Source organism: Leuciscus leuciscus, assembly GCF_965113295.1.
Source record: "Leuciscus leuciscus genome assembly, chromosome: 3".
Taxonomy (NCBI): domain Eukaryota; kingdom Metazoa; phylum Chordata; class Actinopteri; order Cypriniformes; family Leuciscidae; genus Leuciscus; species Leuciscus leuciscus.
Window position 1 is genome coordinate 64,855,298 of NC_138727.1, and position 19,091 is coordinate 64,874,388.

Sequence of the window (19,091 nt, forward strand, 5' to 3'; positions counted from 1 at the left end):
GGATTCAAATTACATATTAAAACTAGTGTATGAAATGGCAAATGTAAATTTATAATTGAATTTTCATTTTCATTTTGCACCAAACGTTGCACAAATGTATGGGAAAATTAAAATTGAAATACAGAAATGCATTTCCATTTTACATATTGCATTGTCATTTTGCATTTTACATTTCAAATTGAATATTGCTACCCATAAGCTTCCATACCTGTCTTCCACAGAAAGCGAGATGGTCCTCACTGCAGAACATGAAATCCATGGGGAGGAGTCGGATCCAGATCCAACTCCTCCCACCTTACCTAAACCTACCCATCTCCACCGCCTGATCCCTAAACCCACCCCTAAACCTACCAATCTCCACCCCTTATATCTGGATCCAACTCCGCCCCCCGGATCTCGTGTACTGCATTGAGGTGCTACTGCAGAAAGCCGCGAACTCGCGTAATTCAATTAACGTCATTTTGATTTACCGCTGACTGAAAAACATTCGTTTATCGATGTTTTTATCTAATTATCAGGTAAAAAAATATGATAGTATTCGTATCTTCTATCCAGTCGGATCTCCTCCTTATCTTCCAACTCCATCGCTCTCGTCCATAAACCCACAGAAGAAAGAAAGACTGGAGCATTCAGACGGTGAGTTTAATCTGTTTTACATTATTTATGCGGTTTAGCTGATTGCTTGTTATTTGTCTGTCTTTTTAATGAACTTAAATTAAGCTTATTCTTCCCCACTTAGCTTATGAAAAATAACCACCATAACAAATATCCTCATGTTTTACTGTGTTTTAAACATATTTGTATTAAAGGGACACTTCACCCATTTGCATTAAGCCTTGTATCGTTAGTGTATTTGTGACTGGCCTTCATTTCTTCTTGTCTGTGTTCTGCTGGAGGGGGTACAGTAATAAACAGCAAACACAGTAATATTGTGAAATATTATCATTTGAAATTACTGTTTTCTATTAAATCTAATTTAAATTTTTTTATTTTTTTTTATGAGTCAAAGCAGCTTTTGATTGGCCCTTACCCCAGTCTTCAAAAATATTTTTTTTATATAATGTTTACTGCATGCGCTTGTTTTCCACAGAAAGGCTGAGTGACTAACATTTGTTTAACAATCGTCTTTATTTAATAATTCCATAAAACATATGTTAGTATATTCGTCTATTAGTAACGCCACTGAAATACAATTGTATTTTTAATCAGAGAAATTAGGTTTGGTGAAGCCTCTACTCTTTTACTCCATCGCTCGTACTGTAGGAGGCGCTGTGACGTTATTTAGTCTACTGGTAAAACCACTGAAGAAGGAAAGACTGGAGCTCTCAGACGGTGAGTTTAATCTGTTCTACATATATATGCGTTTTAGCTGTTGGCTTGTTATTTTTATGTGTCTAGTTTTTAATTAACTTAAATTTAGCTTTTCCACGCTAACTTAGCTTATGAAAAATAGCTATGGTGTTGCTACAGTATAACAAATGACGTCATGTTTTTCTCCAGTAACCATGTTTTAACCATGATATTTGTAGTAAACAGTTACTATACCAACACAGTGGGTAATTTTCAATGCTAGATTCACGATTTTGGGTGAAATGAGTAGAAATCTGACAATATCATGTTTATTATATTACTAAATGAGTAATACATGTAATATTGTCATATACTATTTGATAATATCCCTGCACAGTGCTGGCTCAATACTGAAACTAAACATAAATGCTCCTAAACACTTAAATCTGAAATGAATATTCTCTGAAATAGGCTATTTTGAGTTTAAATCAGTGTCAGTTCATTACAAATTCCTCATGAAATAATTATGTTTGTCTTCAGATGTTGACCATGAGAGCACAGATGGATGTGATCTGCTGTAAATCAGTAGGAACTGATCTGTCCATGCTGGATATTGAGGATTTCATCACTGAAATCTGTCAGCTGAAGAAAGAGGTGGCGTCACTGGAGGCAAAGCTGAGAGAAAGAGGAGACAAACCCAACAGAGAGGTTTGAGCAGCTCATCATTTCATCCTTCAGCTCAATCAAACCAAAGTTTGCTTCAGTAATGAGGCTAATATCAACTGGTTGTTGTTTATTTGTGTTGATCTATGATGTGTTTGTCAGGATCTGGAGAAGGTTTCAGTGTGTGTGACTGATGGGACAGAAGCTCAGGATTCAGTCTGCAGAGCCAGAGACACACAGGACTCAGAGCTCAAACGCAGTTTCCTCTGTTATTCTGACGCTCAGGATCATGGATCCGCTGATCAAACCTCTGACTGTAACGCTGGAGAACAGCAGATGAAGATGTGCTCCGTCAAACTGGAGGACTGCAGGAACCTGATAGAGAGACGAGGAGAAGAAACCACAGCAGAGGAACAACAACAGAGCCATGAGGAAGAGGATGAAGATCAGAATAATGATGATGATGAGGATGAAGATCAGAATAATGATGATGATAATGCTGATGATGATGTTCAGGATGAGGATGAAGATCAGAATGATGATGTTGATGATGATGACTTTGTTCCTGCAGGTATGTTTCTTTCTTTTATGACCAGATATGCTGAAGTAACAGAATTAGTATTAAATTGTAGAAATTCATGTGGAGCAGCTTTTGTAGCGAATTCTGCCAGTTCATTAAGACACTAAGAATGGCATTTTGTGAGCTGCAGCTGTGTAAAATATCCCAGTGATAAAATATCAATATATGTATTTATTTAAATGACAGCCTTAAAAGTTTGATAACACACATCACAATTTGGATCAACTTATCTCTGGGCATTATGTTATTTTTTCTGCAATTATATTGTACACATACAGTATATTGTATATATAGTTAGGGTAACTTAAACCATGATATAAGATTGTGGCCATATTGGCCATCTCTTAAGTAATTTTTCTCCTGTACATATTGTTTGGTCCACCACAAGGTGTCACTGTGGCCTCAAGTCAAGTCACCTTCATTTATACAGCGCTTTTAACAATATAATTTTTTCAAAGCAGCTTTACAGTGATAGTAGGAAATTACAATAACAGAGATTGTTTTGGCTTTACAGCAGCTCTAGGATAAAGTTATTGTCCAGCTAAAGTTAGTTTTAATTGATTGATTCACTTCCGTTGCGAAGATCAGATCATTAGTTATTAACTTTGGGGCCGCTACACGACACCGTTCTAATAGAAAACCCTCAATGCACTCCGGCCGCCCATTCGCACAAAACAGTGCCTGGTGGCTAGAGAACGCACTCCCGGAAATAGGTTCCAAGGTGCAAAAGATTATCAGTTATCTCTGCGCAAACCTCTGCACAAACACCGATGTTAGTTAGCGCGTCCGCGTAGCTACGTGGGGACTCTCTACAGATAAAACGACAGCGTTTTACACTTTTTTTACAGCGTTGACACTTCAGGACTGAGTTGTCGTCGTGTCCAGGCGTAGGTCCTTCATCAGATCTGGATACAGCCTGGATCCAGCGGACTGCGGTAAACTTCGGGATAAACCGAGAGACTAATATCTGCGTAGACGCCATCCTTAGACGTTCATCAGGATTTATGGGAAGTCTTCCGGGTTCCGGCTGACCTAAACTATGCAGCCTAACATTGAAGTATAGAAGTGTATAATGTGTTATGTGTACGCTAGGCCAAAGATATGTGTATATTTAGTCTAGATTTGAACTGACAGAGTGTGTCTGCTTCCCGGACAATGTTAGGAAGACTGTTCCAAAGTTTTGGTGCTATATAGGAAAAGGATCTACCGCCAGCAGTCGGATATGATATTGATAGCCGGAATTTTAAGATCGCAATAGACATGAAGGACTATAATGCGTTAAGAGCTCGCTCAACTCTAGCTGCTGCGTTTTGGACTAGCTGTAATTTATTTATTAAGCGTGCAGGACAAGGTTATTCTAGGTTATTACATGAGGAACTTTTTTGTCCAATAATTAAAATCTCTGTTTTTTCAGAGTTAAGTAGTAGGAAATTACTAGTCATTAGCTATGCATTCCATTAATTTTGTGAATTGGTCATTTTTGTCGCGGCTTGAAGAGATATAGAGCTGAGTATCATCAGCATAACAGTGAAAACTAATGCCATGCTTCCTAATGATATCTCCTAATGGTAGCATGTACAGAGTGAACAGCAGCGGTCCTAGTACTGAGCCTTGTGGTACGCCATACTGAACTTGTGATCGATGAGACATCTCTTCATTTACTGCTACAAACTGATAACAGTCAGATAAGTATGATTTAAACAATGCTAGTGCAATTCCACTAATGCCAACATAATTTTCGAGTCTATTTAAAAGAATGTTGTGGTCGATAGTATCAAATGCAGCACTAAGATCGAGTAACGCTAATAGAGAGATACAACCACGATCGGATGATAAGAGCAAATCATTTGTTACTCTAACGAGAGCAGTCTCAGTACTATGGTACGGTCTAAATCCTGACTGAAAATCTTCGTAGATATCATTTCTTGCTAAAAAAGGAACATAGTTGTGAAGATACTGCTTTTTCTAATATCTTTGACAGAAAAGGTACATTCGAGATCGGCCTGTAATTGACTAATTCTGTAGGATCAAGTTGTGTTTTTTTAAGAACCGGTTTATTCCGGATCATATTTTCTTGATCTAGTAAGAACTCTAGCGGCGGCATTTTGGACTAACTGTAGCTTGTTTATTGAGGATGCAGGACAACCAGCTAATAAAGCATTGCTTTATTAGCTGGTTGTCCTGCATCCTCAATAAACAAGCTACAGTTAGTCCAAAATGCCGCCGCTAGAGTTCTTACTAGATCAAGAAAATATGATCATATAACACCGATTTTATCATCACTGCATTGGTTACCTATAAAGTTCCGTATTAATTACAAGGTATTGCTACTGACCTATAAAGCCCTAAACGGCTTAGCTCCAGTCTATTTAACGGATCTTTTATCACCCTATAATCCATCGCGCTCTTTAAGATCACTAAATTCAAGGCTTTTGGTCATACCTAGGATATCCAGAACCACCAAAGGAGGGAGAGCATTCTCACATTTGGCTCCAAAACTCTGGAATAGTCTTCCTGATACTGTTCGTTGCTCAGACTCGCTCTCCCAGTTTAAAACTAGATTAAAGTCGCATCTCTTCAGCCAGGCATTCATATAATCCTACAGTTCAAACTACAATCCGGCCTCTAGCTCATAAATGCCAGAGGAGAACTGGCCCCCGACTGAGCCTGGGTTCTCCCAAGGTTTTTTTTTCTCCATTAGGTCACCTGATGGAGTTTTAGGACACCATTAGGTCACTTGATGAAGTTTTTCGGTTCCTTGCCACTGTTGCCTTTGGCTTGCTCAGTTGGGGATATTTTGGGGATATTTAATTTAATTTTATCAATCAATAAATTCCTCTTGAAACAAACTTTGTTGTATTATTTTAATTTAATACTGTGAAGCTGCTTTGATACAATCTGTATTGTGAAAAGCGCTATACAAATAAACTTGACTTGACTTGACTTGACTTTAATCATAGCCAGCTTAAACGTTTTTGGTACGTATCCTAATGACAAAGATGAATTAATGATATTAAGAAGAGGTTCTATGACCTCTGGAAGCATCTCTTTCAGTAGCTTAGTCGGAATAGGGTCTAACATACATGTTGTCGATTTAACGAGTTTAGTCAATTCTTCCTCTCCTATAGCAATGAATGAATAATTTTTCCTCAAGGAGACTACAAGCACTGTCTGATGCGATACTGTAGTAGACGGTTGCATAGTTATAATTTTCTCCCTGATATTATCAATCTTGTTAGTAAAGAAGTTCATAAAGTCATTACTGCTGTGGTGCTTGGAAACGTCTGGGCTTGAAGCTTTCTTTTTCGTTAGTTTAGCCACTGTTTCAAATTAATACCTAGGGTTTTGTTTATTTTCTTCTAATAGGGTTGAAAAATAAGCAGATCTAGCAGCTTTTAAAGCCTCTCTGCATGAAATCGAGCTCACTTTCCATGAAATGCGAAATACCTCTAGTTTTGGTTTCTTCCAGTTGCGCTCCATTTTTCTTGGCTGCTCTCTCAAGGGCCCGAGTGTGCTCGTTGTACCACGGCGTTGGACTATTTTCTTTAATATTCTTTAAGCGCTAAGGAGCAACTGTGTCTAAAGTGGTGGAAAAGAGAGAGTTAAAAGTTTCTGTCGCAATATCGAGTTCTTCTAGGCTATCTGGGATCCTGAGATGATGAAACTGATCAGGAAGATTATTAATAAAGCAATCTTTAGTGGCAGAAGTGATAGGTCTAACATATTTGTAATAGGGGTGTAACGATATTCGAACCGAACCGAAAAACCGCGATACACCACCCACGATACGAATCGCGATACTCTCATGGCGTACCGAACACGCCCGCCCCGCCCCCTGCTGCCCCGCCCCCTGCTGTCCCGGCTCATTGGACCTCATGTCTTATGTGTACACAACGAATACAGCGTTGCCTAACCACCATTAACCACATTTAATCGCAATAAGCTCAGTGTTTTGTTACATTCGATAATAAGCAAGGTGTAATCTTTCAAATTCTGTCTATTTGATGACGAAATTCAAACATTAAATGTCGTTTTGGCGCTCTTTGATGTGGCGTGACAGATCACCGTAGGCTACTAGGCTCCTCATTTCAAGCGGCAGCGCGGAGCGCGAGTAAACGCGATTCTCTTCCTCAGTTACAGAATAAACATGAATGGACACCTGAAGGTATGTTGAAAGATACAGTATACTTACTGAAAGGCATCATAACTCGTGTAATCGCTCAGTCAGTGTTTCAACAGCGGAAATATGTCAATAAAACGCTTCTTTTTTCACATAGCTTTATTTACCTCAGGCAAGTCATTCAGTGTCCACAGCTTGTTGGTTTGCTAAGGAAATGAACTCTTTCACTAAATAAATGCACTATATTAGCCTATATATTATATTTTACTTAACCTGTTAATGACATCTTGATTATTTTATGTATGTTTAAAATATCTGTCATGAAAATGACAGCAACTGTGTAAATTATTATATTTCAATAATAAATTAGAGTAAAAACATATGTTAATGTAAAAACTGCCTTATGTGCAGTTTACATGTTTTCATACAATTTGTTACTTGAGTGTTGATTATTATTATATCTAAAAATAAATAGCAACTGAATTTAGGCTAAAAGTCTTGGCTCTGTTGTTAAGCTTTAATGTTATAGTAATGTGCAAGTAAGGGCTCCTATATAGTTTACAGCATTAGCAGATAATTAGTTTTATCCTTGCGAAACGTTTACTTGTAATTGAATTAATTTAAAGACAAGGACACAATTTGTTAATTAAATTATCTGTTTAAAAACAAAAACAATTTTAGCTTTCTAAACCCCCCACTCCACCTAAATGAACCGAACCGAACCGAACCGAGACGTCAAAACCGTGGGACGTACCGAACCGTCAGTTTTGTGTATCGTTACACCCCTAATTTGTAACATATCGGCATTGCAGCCTTGGCTAAATGAAGTTTACACAAGCCTAGATAATGATCTGAGATGTCATCGCTCTGCTGCAGAATTTCAACGACATCTACATTTATTCCGTGTGATAATATTAGTTCTAGAGTATGATTACGAGTGATTATGAGTAGGTCCTGACACGTGTTGTCTAACTTCAATAGAGTTCAGAATGTCTTTAAATGCCAATCCCAATGCATCTTTTTCGTTATCTACATTTATATTAAAATCACCAACAATTAGGAATTTATCTGCAGCCAATACTAACTCTGATAGAAAGTCAGCAAATTCTTTGATAAAGTCTGTATGGTGCCCTGGTGGCCTGTATACAGTAGCCAGCACAAATCTCAAACGTGACGAATCATTTACACTAGATAGTGTTACATTAAGCACCAACACTTCAAAATAATTATATTTGAAACTAGACTTCTTAGTAATTCTGAAGATATTACTATAAATTACTAGCCTGGAAATCCAGACCTAAATCTAATAGATTAATGGTCTGGCGTCGACTAATGAAAATCGGCCAGCTCTAGGGGCGGCACCAAGCATGCATTTGAAAATCTCACTGCACGCAATTGGATAACACTACGACCAATCACAACAAATTATCGCTTAGCTACCAGTGGAGCTAACTGGTAGATTATACTCTTACTGTATCCGGTCGGCAAAACAGTAAAAACACCCTTCTTGCAAAGGAACGATTTGAGCGCCGTCTTCTGTTCCTCTTTTAGAGAAAAAGTCTAAATCTTTCATTGTAGCGGCCAAAGCCGTTTCAAACCACTGGTGTTAATCCATAGCCATCTTGCAATGTTTAATAATGACTTCGACGTCGCAGCGCTGTCGTCATCTCGCCTCTCATTAACAATAAGTGGTTTTGAAGTAAGGGATCGAATATTCAGCAACCCGAGCTTTATCATTTGTTCATCCGTATTATATCTGTTTTTTATTTGTTGAACATCAATTAATACCCTGAAATGGGTTTGGGAGTTTATTGTATTTCCTAATTCGGGGAACAGACACTGTCTCTGAGTCTCATAAGATGGTATCTAGGTGAAAGAGTCTCTATATGATGGGATTTATCTGACCTTGGTGACGTGAGACAGCTAGCAGATGGTCGGTTTAGCCAGTCTGTCAACTTCCTGACCTGGGCCTCAATTCATGTTTGAGCTCTAAGACTATGTGCCATATTACTAGAGAGACGAGCAGCACCATCCCAGGAGGGATGAATACCATCTCTTTTCAACAGGTCAGGTCTGCCCCAAAAACTTTTCCAATTGTCTATGAGTAGGGCTGGGACGGTTACCGCAATACCGCGGTCACGTGACGCCTACCGCGGGTCTGAGCTCATCACCTTCATCACCGCAAAAAATAAAAATAAAATAAACACTGGCCTTCACATGTGTTCACGTTGTGTCTAATGACATGGATTCAATGATTCTAATGACATGGATTGTGTCTACATTGTCATACATAACATTGTGTCTTACATGGATTCAAGGTTTTCTAAACAAAACTTATCAAAAGATGGAGCAAATCCGACCTTTCGCAAGTTGGGGAGCGCAATGTTCCATGACACATAATAACATTCCATTCGTAGGCTATTGACTATAACCCCTTATTTACACTCTGTGGCGCGTTACGGCTGCGACGCAGCAACCGGAGCTGATCGCGCCCACTCTAGTCAATGCTTGTGTTTACACCAGCCACGACGCGGCGCGTTTCAGAAGCGTCTCTCCGCGCCGCTTCGCTAAAGATAGGCGCCTGGTCTATTTTCGACAGATGCCGCGTCCAAGCCAAAAAAGTCAATTTAAAAATAAACACCCTGTGCAGACTCCCAATTATATTGCAAATGTCTTATAGCCTATAATTTGAAGCCCCAAAAGCAGGACCTCAGCTTTTTATTGCACGTGCTTATTTAACCCTCTGGGGTCTGAGGGGTTTTTGGGGTCCTTGAGATGTTCTGACATGCCCTGACATTTGTGCTTTTTTCAGTTGCTTATAAACATATTAATGGCAAAGGTATAATTACAGTCTATTTAGCACAAACAGGGCTACCATAATATGTGAGCAACATGCATGTACATGTTTGTATTTTTGAGAGAATAATGTTTATGCATGGTTATTGAAAAAACTAAAAACTAAATTTTCTGAAATAAGGCCACAAAACACATACTAAATATGTGACAATAAGACTTTTGACTAATGGATGTCATTGCCTAGAGTTTTTTCTTCAAAATGATGTGAAAATCATCCTGCCCTTATCATTCACATAACACAATACATTGATTTAAATCTTGTAAAGCACTTTTTGTTTGTAAAGGCAATATGCGCAAGGGGCGTCAACCATTCAACAGCATCATGCATATGTAGTGATTCACACCTGAGGAGACAATGGGGCCCGCATACTTAATGAGCCATTCATTCAGGTGTGTCACCTATAGCCACAAGAAAGAATGCAAGAGCAATATATATATATATATATATATTAGGGCTGGGAATCGATTAAAAAAAATAACTAATTAATTGCACAATTTCTGTAATTAATTGCAATTAATTGCGCTTCCCCCAAGCTTGTAATCATCAATATTTAAACTTAGAATCACCTAATTAAACAACACAGGAAAAAAAGGGAACAGAAAATAGCCCTATATTAAAATATTAAACATCAATATATCAATATATTATTCTTTTTCAATAATCAATCAACATAATCAATTTAACAGATTATTATTATTATTATTATTATTTTATTAATTATTAAAACAAAATATAGTCCTACAAAGCTATTATTACCAGAGCATGTGATCAGAGCAGGTCATTTTACCATTGTTGCCCAGCATGGCTATACCAGCTCAGCAAACAGAAGTCAACAGAGAAATTTCACGTTACTTGAGTGGACTTTACTTTTCCAGTGCTTAGTACATGATTGAAGCCTTTGGGCCGTTAACGACAGAGCCGCCGACACACACACACACACACACACACACACACACACACACACACATACACACACACACACACACACACACACACGGAACGGAGAGCTCGCCGCTGCTGGGCCATTAACGACAGAGCGAGCCGACACACACACACACGCACACACGCACGCACGGAGCACAGAGCGCGCCGACCGACCGACACACACACACACTCACGCGCGCGTGCGCGCGGAGCACAGAGCGCGACGCACATACCGAGCGGAAAAGACCCGCTCATGAAAGCTGCCCGAGAATGAAACCTGACCGCCGAACATGGAGGGGCGGGACGGCATATTTCGGCCTTTTTAATAGCAGACGCAACAGGAAATCATTAAAACGAGGCAAAAAAAAAAAGTGCTGCGTCAATTGCGTTATTTTTTTTTAACGCGTTAAACATTTCAAATTAATCGCAAAGATTAACGCGTTAATTCCCCCAGCCCTAATATATATATATATATATATATATATATATATATATATATATATATATATATATATATATATATTCTACCAAATTGGTTCACAGTTGGAAGCATGTCAATTTTTTTTTTTTTTTTTTTTTTAACAAATTTTGCTTGCAAATTGTATAATATCCAAGGAAAACATGTCTAGTAATTGTGCAGTTAATTCTCATACTGTATTTTCAGTTTTGGAATATGTATCCTCTCCCCAAATTTGTCAATAATAAAACACAATAAAAATTATTTAAAGAAAAGGCTTATATTTACCTTTTAAAATTTGTTTACATCTACCTTGTAAATATATATTTTTTATTAAAAAGGTTACAATTACAACAACAATTGAAGTGTAATCTTTCTTTGTAAAAACTAAAGTATACATTTTATCATACATATTTCAAAGTTAAGGATTCATTACTTCGAATATAGCCTACATTGACAAAACATACTATATTTAACATATTAGCAAAAATTGGCAAACAAAAGCTTATTTGAGGTGGCAGATATTTTACAGTAAAAATGTGTAATCTATCCAAAACTAATCAACGTAATGTTGTCTTTCATTTGTCTGTAACATAGGTCTTTCGTTTTTATTATAAGGAATATAAATGTTAATTTGCAGTTTAATACGTTGCTTGTACAAATACATTTTATTTCAACATATTTCAGTCGATTTTTACTCAGTATGGCAAAATAGTTTGCTAAAAGCAGATCATTCATTCACACACAGAAACGCAATTCAAATTTAAACCGTCTTTTTGCGAGTTGTGGTAAACAGCGCATCTCTGCCGTTTATTCATTCACACAGAAACGCGATTTACTTGAGAATGACAAAAAAAACGTACTACAGTATTTCATCCGTTGCTCCTCGAAATACCAGCACTTCTGAGGTACGTTTTCCATTCTTATTATTCCTCACAGCGCTGCGAGAGAGTGTAGACAAGTACACTGATCTGAATAAACTTGATGTGTTTTCTCGAGCTGATATGTGGGCGTTCACAGTTTGTATGGGATCGTCTCAGTCATTTGCGTTTGAATAGCGCGCGCTCTCCGTGGGCGGGGCAGATTAAAACGTAATGAGCTGAGATGAGCTCGACTGGAATCGCTCTCTTTTAATACAGATTTCACAAGATGAGAATATTTGTTTTTTATATAAATTACTTCATTTAAAAGAAGATAATTCAAGCTTCATGCCTGTGTGTCTGTATGCCTGTTTGACTGAGTATTCGCTGAGTTATTGTTCATTTTCGGACGCGTTTCAGAATGGACTTCACTGGCAGAGAGAAGGCAGAACTCGCTTCGTGTTTATTTTTCTTTATTTGGCAAAAAGCACAACACTTTGTTTTTATTGTGAGTATACACAAAAAATAATACACATTTAACAGAATCGATTGATGTATGAAACTCCTATGGAAAATCAAAGTCAACAGAGTATTTATGAGTTTCTTTTACACTGATAAAAAAAAAGCGAGCTGGTATCGCCGGCGATACAGCCGACCTCAGGGGGTTAACACAATTCTCTCACGTGAAGACCGTGTTTGTCAACCCTCGCGGAGTTGCGGCAAGTGCACAGCACCAGAGAGTAATCTTGACGGCACTTGCAAGTAAATGGATAAGTAGGCTACATAATCAAATTCACAAATATTACACCATTTAAACATTATTAAAAATACATAGGCTACTGAGTTACTAACAATCTTTGTCAAAGAATACACTTGTATGTTCACAGTTTGAACGTTCTTGTTTCCAGGTGAATTATCCATTTGTTGTTCCAGCTGCAACGTCGCAGAAAAAAAAAAAAAACTGGGGGAGGGGGAGGGTGGGGAGGGGGTTGAGGTTTAAAGCGGTTTACCGCTATACCGCGGGAATTTCTTGGTTTTCAACCGTCCGAGCCCTATCTATGAATTCTATATTATTCTGCGGACACCACTTAGACAGTCAGCCATTGAGTGAGGACAATCTACTAAGTATCTCATCACTCCTGCGAACAGGAATGGGGCCAGAGCAAATTACAGTGCCTGACATCGTACTTGCGAGTTCACACACCTCTTTAACGTTAATTTTAGTGATCTCTGACTGGCAAAGTTGAATTTACGATTAGCATTAGCCAGCACTTTTAAATTTGCTTTGATGTCAGGCGCTCTGGCTCCCAACAAACATGTGACTATGGTGGCTGGTGTCTCTATTTTCACATTCTGTGTGATAGAATAACCAATAACTAGGGCACATTCAACAGGATTCACAGTGGGTGTTTCACAGAGTGGGGAGAATCTATTTGTTATGGTAGTCGGAACGGAAGAGCAGTGTTTTGTCCCGCGACTACAGCGTCTCACGGTCATCCAGTTGCCCTGCTGCGTGAGCTCTACAGCCGGAACCGAACAATGTACAGAGTTCACTAAGCTAGTCGCATCCAAAGCAGTATCTAAAGCCCTTGCACTCTTACTATCCTCAATTAAATTTGGATGCGTGTCTCTAGTTCTGAAATCTTCTCCGTCAGCCTGACTACTTCCCTGCATTTATCACATGAAAAGCCCTCTGTGCTGACAGAGAAGGCTAATACTATACATGTGATACGAAGTGCATGTGACAATAAGAGAAGACATGACTCACCGTGTTTGTTGACTGATCCTACTCACCACAGTTGTTTGATGGACTCGTAAAAGGCGTCAGCGAAAAAATAAAGACGGCAGGCACGAATGGCACGAGCGTGCACGAGAAAAAATAAATAAAGACTGCAGGCACGGATGGCACGTTAACAGGCTAGCGAATTACTAGCGTATTGTGCTAGCGATAACGATTTAGATTGAAGGTAGCGATATCAGATTAATGCGTGGTGATGAGTAAGTTATATTTAGCAATATAAACAACAAAGGAATGATAGTAAATAAAGATTCAAAACAGAAAGCGATACGGAGCATACAGATGCAAACCACTCAGCAGCAAGGCAGACAGACAGACAGGAGCAATCCATGATAAGGATTATTAAGGGTATGATAAGGCCCAAAGGTGTCTTGGGTGGTCAAACAACCCTTGGTATTTTCCTCGTGGGCTCAAGCTATGCCCTATCCAAACCAATCTATCTTTTACAAACTGCCCAAAGTTGACATCTTAAAGGTGCTGTATGTAACTTTTTCACTCTACATAGAAATGTCATAATATGTTTGCATATATTGAGGAAACATGTTAAGTTCACATAATCATTTCTCTGAAAAACACTTCTACAGCCAGTTATTTTACTTTGAAATGTGCGTTTCCAGGTATTGTCCATTGCGCTCGTTCCTGTTGCGTGTGCTCAAACTGGCAACTTGTGTGAACGTCATCGAGTCTGAGGAGCAGGTGGCGGGAGAAACGATGATCTCCGATATTTAGAATTGCAATGCAGTACCTATTTCGACCACTAGTTGTCATTCTTACAGACTGCACCTTTAAGTGGAATCTTACAAGGGTTTGTTGTTTACAGCGGTGGAGTTGGTTAGTTAGCTTAGATGCTACCCACTTCATTTATGGTCCTAGATTGTTCCATTTGAACAAATCATCTCTGTCCGATCTGCTCTTTGATCCAACACAATTTTATTTTGACTGATCATTCAGCTTTAGTATAAAAGTTCTATATTTAATGCCCATTTTGCTCCTTTCAGAAGACATCGCTGGTTCATCTTCTGATGGAGAAACTGCCTCTACATCCAAAGAGCGACAGACAGTGAAGAGTTTCTCCTGTGGAAAAACATTCAGCAAACAGGGTCATTTAGCAAAAAGTGAGAGAAAACGCAAAGAACTGAAAGACTTCACCTGCAGGAGATGCAACATCAGCTTTCCTACGGCAGAAGAGAAGAAACGTCATTCAAAAGAGCACAGCGAGAAGAAGGAGTTTCGCTGCGAACAGTGCGGGAAGGATTTTTTCACCACTCCTTATAATATGAGAGCTCATATAAAGACACACAGTGAAAAGACTTTGCACTGCAGCGAGTGCGACAAGTATTTCCGCACCAAACAACATCTTACAATGCATAAGAGAATCCACACTGGTGAAAAGCCGTACAAGTGTCCTCACTGCGAGAAGAGCTTCAACCAGAGATCCGCTTGGAAGAGCCATCAACTCACACATAGCATTGAGAGTCCATACAAGTGTCCCGTCTGTGAGAAGAGCTTCAAATGCGGAACCAGTCTGAAGAAACATCTACTCACACACACCAATGAGAGACCGTATCAGTGTCCCGTCTGTGAGAAGAGCTTAAAATCCCGAACCAGTCTGAAGAAACATCTACTCACACACACCAGTGAAAGGCCGTATCAGTGCAGTGAATGTGAGAAAACCTTTACAAACTCCGGTTCTCTGAAGTTACACCAAAAAATACATTCTGATGACAGACCATATCAGTGTTCACACTGTGAGAAACGTTTCTATCATTCGACTCACTGGAAATCCCATGAGAGGACTCACACCGGAGAGAAACCGTACCTGTGCTCCTACTGCGGGAAGAGCTTTGCTAGTCCATTTTCTTTCAAAGTTCACATCAGAGTTCACACTGGAGAGAAACCGTATCACTGTGGTGATTGTGGGAAGAGTTTTACTAATTCAAGTAGCTTACAAATACACAAGAAGACTCATACAGGAGAAAAACCTTTTAAATGCTCACTTTGTGACAAGACTTTTGTGACAAAAAGTGACCTGAAGATCCATGAGCGAATGCATACATGAGAGAAACCTTACCGCTGCTCCATCTGTGGCGAGAGATTCTCTTTTAAATGGGTTTTTCAGACTCACCAGAAGAAACACGCCGCTCCAGAATCATCATAGCTTCATCATGTCATTATTTTTAGGTTGTGTCAAAAAAACCCACCTTGCAGTGTTACAGGGACGTTATGGTTGTAAAATACCTAAAACTAGAATGTCCAAAGGAGACCAAACTTAAATCTCTGTCTTAGCACCTTATATTAGGCCATATGTGAAAAATCTGGGTGTTTTACTGGACAGCTGCTCCTATTATGCTATTTTAAAGTTTCCTAATGTTGTTTTGGAGTCTCCTACAACAGGTTTACCTGCATCAAAGGTCAAAAAATGGTTTCACTGTCTCATAATATACATTTGCACATCACCACATTTTCAATGACTCTCAAACGACTCGTCAGATGAATCAATCTCTCTAAATCCCTCCTTTCCGCAAGCTACTCTTCTCTGATTGGCCTGACAGCTTAGTCTGTTGTGATTGGTCTACCGTGTACAGCGCGGATGTCGAATGCAAAAATGCCCATTGCCATAACAACGTACAATACAATTTAATTTACAATAAAGCAGTGTAATGCAATTAAAAATGTAAGTTTATTGTATTTCTCTGTTTGTCTCGGGGAGTGTGTGTTTGTGACTGGCCTGCTTCATTTCTTCTTGCCTGTGTTCTGCTGGAGGGGCTGCAGTAATAAACAGCAAAAACAATAATACTGTGAAATATTATTCCAATGCAAAAATCACTGTTTTCTATTTGAATATTCAAATGTATTTTCAGTCAAATCTCCATTTTATTGGCTTTTACTCCAGTCTTCAGTGTCACAGGAACCTTCAGAAATAGATGCTGATTTACTGTTCAAGAATTTGCTGCTTATCACAGTTGAAAATACTTGTGCTGCTTAAAGAAGTGTGGAATCTGACATACAGTGTTTTTTCAGGATTCACAGATCAACAGAAAGTGAAGAACAGCATTTATTTCAAACCGAGAGCGTCTGGAACATGTAACCTAATTTACAGCGCGCCTCTGATCTGCGCACGCTTTCTCCTGTCTATGGAAGCCTATGGGTAGCAACAGAGCCATAGAGAGAGAGAGTTGCGACACTCCCATAGACCTCCGTTGTAAATAATGGCGGCGCTTTTAACCGCCTACTTCCGGGATTTGAAGATCGGAATAGTTCCAAACACTGTCATTTGGGCGTTGGACACCATTCACTTACATTGCTGCGCGTCGAGTTGTTCCAGAGTTAAGTTGCCGAAATATCGACCTCTTTTGAATTGTCAACTGTCTATATTGTATCAGAGGCCCTTTGCGATGCTTATACTGGTCTTCATTTGTACATGCACAGCGTAATTATTTATATTTTATGTTGGTTGTTTCAACCAATTTTCAAGCACTGCCTGCTAGCTAACGTTAGTTAGCTAGCGCGACTTCGTCAGCTAAGAGTTCGGTAATGAATCGCTACCACCTTTATAGCAACTTTTATTTAATTAAATTTTTTGGGATATACTAACTTTTCATTATGTTATTATTGTCTTGAGTGAAGCGGCTTGTGAGAACAATGCTGGACCTTTAGGATTGTTATGGCCATCACCAGTCCTGTCTGTTTCATGGATCACCTGCCCCTGGTTTTTGTTTTTCTTGTTCACACACACAAGCACACATTTTTGTTGTCTGTCATTGTTTAATAAAAAATATTTTATTTGAAAACCTTCATTTGTATCAGCCATGCTTAAATTCGTTTTTAATCTGTTATAGTTTTGATAATGTGTATGGCCTTAATCTTAAAATAATATTCTTAGTCTTAACATGATCATGTTTCACGTTGTGGTCCTGGGGGTGGCCACTTTCATCAGAAGAAGTAAGCTAGCTTCTAAGCGAATTCTGAACGGACCGCCACGGCAGACCTCTTGCGTGATCACGAAGGTAGGCTAATGGCTGAATCAAAATTTATAAGCAAAATCACGGGAATCAATAGCCTAATACAGCCCAGTTGTGCTAAAATAAATATCATGAGACGTCCATCATCAGATGAATGATATGGAAAAGTTAAGTTAGAGCCGCTAAAGCCAGTGCTACTACCCATGCGAACATGAACACTAAGCTTTTCCCTCCAAAAATATAGCCTAAAACTTATCTCCAAATGCAAAACTGACATTAACAAAATGCAATAACAGCTGAAAAAGTACTTGGGTGTGTGTTTTATTTTATATTTACCGTTCAATAATGCAATCGCTGCTGTCTGTCCAATAGAAGAACATGACAGCCAGCGTACGTTTTGGAACTATTGGGGCTTACATGAACCACGTGACAGCCATAGCGGCGACATCAAAGAGTGTCGCAACTCTCTCTCTCTATGGCTCTGGGTAGCAATATTCAATTTGAAATGTAATATGCAAAATGACAATGCAATATGTAAAATGGCAATGCATTTCTGTATTTCAATTTTAATTTTCCCATCATTTGTGCAATGTTTGGTGCAAAATGAAAATGAAAATTCAATTATAAAATTTACATTTTCCATTTCATACACTAGTTTTAGTATGTACATTGAATACATATTTTTAACGCTTTATAAGTTGCAATATTAAAATTAAAATGTATTACAGAAATGTTTAGATATGTTTAACATGTTCAAGCAAAAACTGTGGCAAAATTGTAATTTAAATGTTATTTTTTCTTAATTGCATTTACACTCACAGTTAAGACACTTGCGATTGCATTTCCATTAAGTGTCCCGCAATGAATGTAGCAAAATTCAATGTGCAATTTGAAAATGCATTCTGAGCCGATCACGTGCCCGTCCCGCCCTGTCAATCACTGCGTGAAGGCGGGGCAACAGGTAAACATACGCTATGGTGCGTATTTTGAGGTGTTGGAAGGAAACACGGCGGTGGCAGAGCTGATGGAGCGTTAAATTCACTAGCAGATGAAGTGGAGCGTGGACAGAGAAATGGCAGTGTTTCCGAAGATTATTACGCGTCTGCAGGTGATAGAACCAGTACGATGTTGGACCGTCTGGGTCTGGGAGAATGTTCTGCCTTATCAAGCGTCGACACCCATGTCAACTTTCTGCTGCACTGCTGTTGTCTGATGCTGGACTGTGTTGATGTTTTTGTTTTGTATAAAATATTATCATTGTCTGATACATGCTTATCTTTATTATTAGCCTACTATTAACTGTAATACCCAATAATGTTGGAGATCCTATAGTTTTTCCTTACAAATGCATAGGCCTATTACTCTGAGATCACAAAGCTCCGTACGTTGGTATTCGGTATTAATAACTTAGCTACCGAAAAATGTGACCGCTCTTTATTTATTTATAACTGACTGTAATGTTCAATAAAGTGACGAATGTGATGTGTGACCATCTCTGTTTATTCAGCTGTATAATCATAAAATATGAGGCAGACATGTCCCTTTCCATTCTATAAAGCATATTGATAAGGTATTAATAC

General features: G+C 38.7%; 2 protein-coding genes across 2 annotated transcripts in view; one reads left to right on the plus strand and one right to left on the minus strand.

The window, feature by feature from the left end:
* LOC309495384 (NACHT, LRR and PYD domains-containing protein 3-like) overlaps positions 1–19,091 on the minus strand; it is a 211,012-nt gene that overhangs the window by 81,861 nt on the left and 110,060 nt on the right. The gene's annotated exons all lie outside the window — the stretch shown is intronic.
* On the plus strand, positions 634–16,695 carry LOC309495432 (uncharacterized protein). The gene is made up of 4 exons (XM_082165220.1): positions 634–1,332; positions 1,831–1,998; positions 2,116–2,524; positions 14,548–16,695. The coding sequence occupies exons 2-4, from the start codon at positions 1,831–1,833 to the stop codon at positions 15,606–15,608; spliced, it is 1,638 nt and encodes a 545-aa protein (XP_082021346.1). The 5' UTR covers positions 634–1,332; the 3' UTR covers positions 15,609–16,695.

Excerpts from the sequence above, each read along its gene's own strand:
- LOC309495432 (XM_082165220.1), top strand. The coding sequence starts at position 1,831 with ATGTTGACCATGAGAGCACAGATGGATGTGATCTGCTGTAAATCAGTA. Across the intron at positions 1,999-2,115 it reads GAGACAAACCCAACAGAGAG|GATCTGGAGAAGGTTTCAGT; the intron begins GTTTGAGCAGCT and ends TGTGTTTGTCAG. Across the intron at positions 2,525-14,547 it reads TGATGACTTTGTTCCTGCAG|AAGACATCGCTGGTTCATCT; the intron begins GTATGTTTCTTT and ends TGCTCCTTTCAG.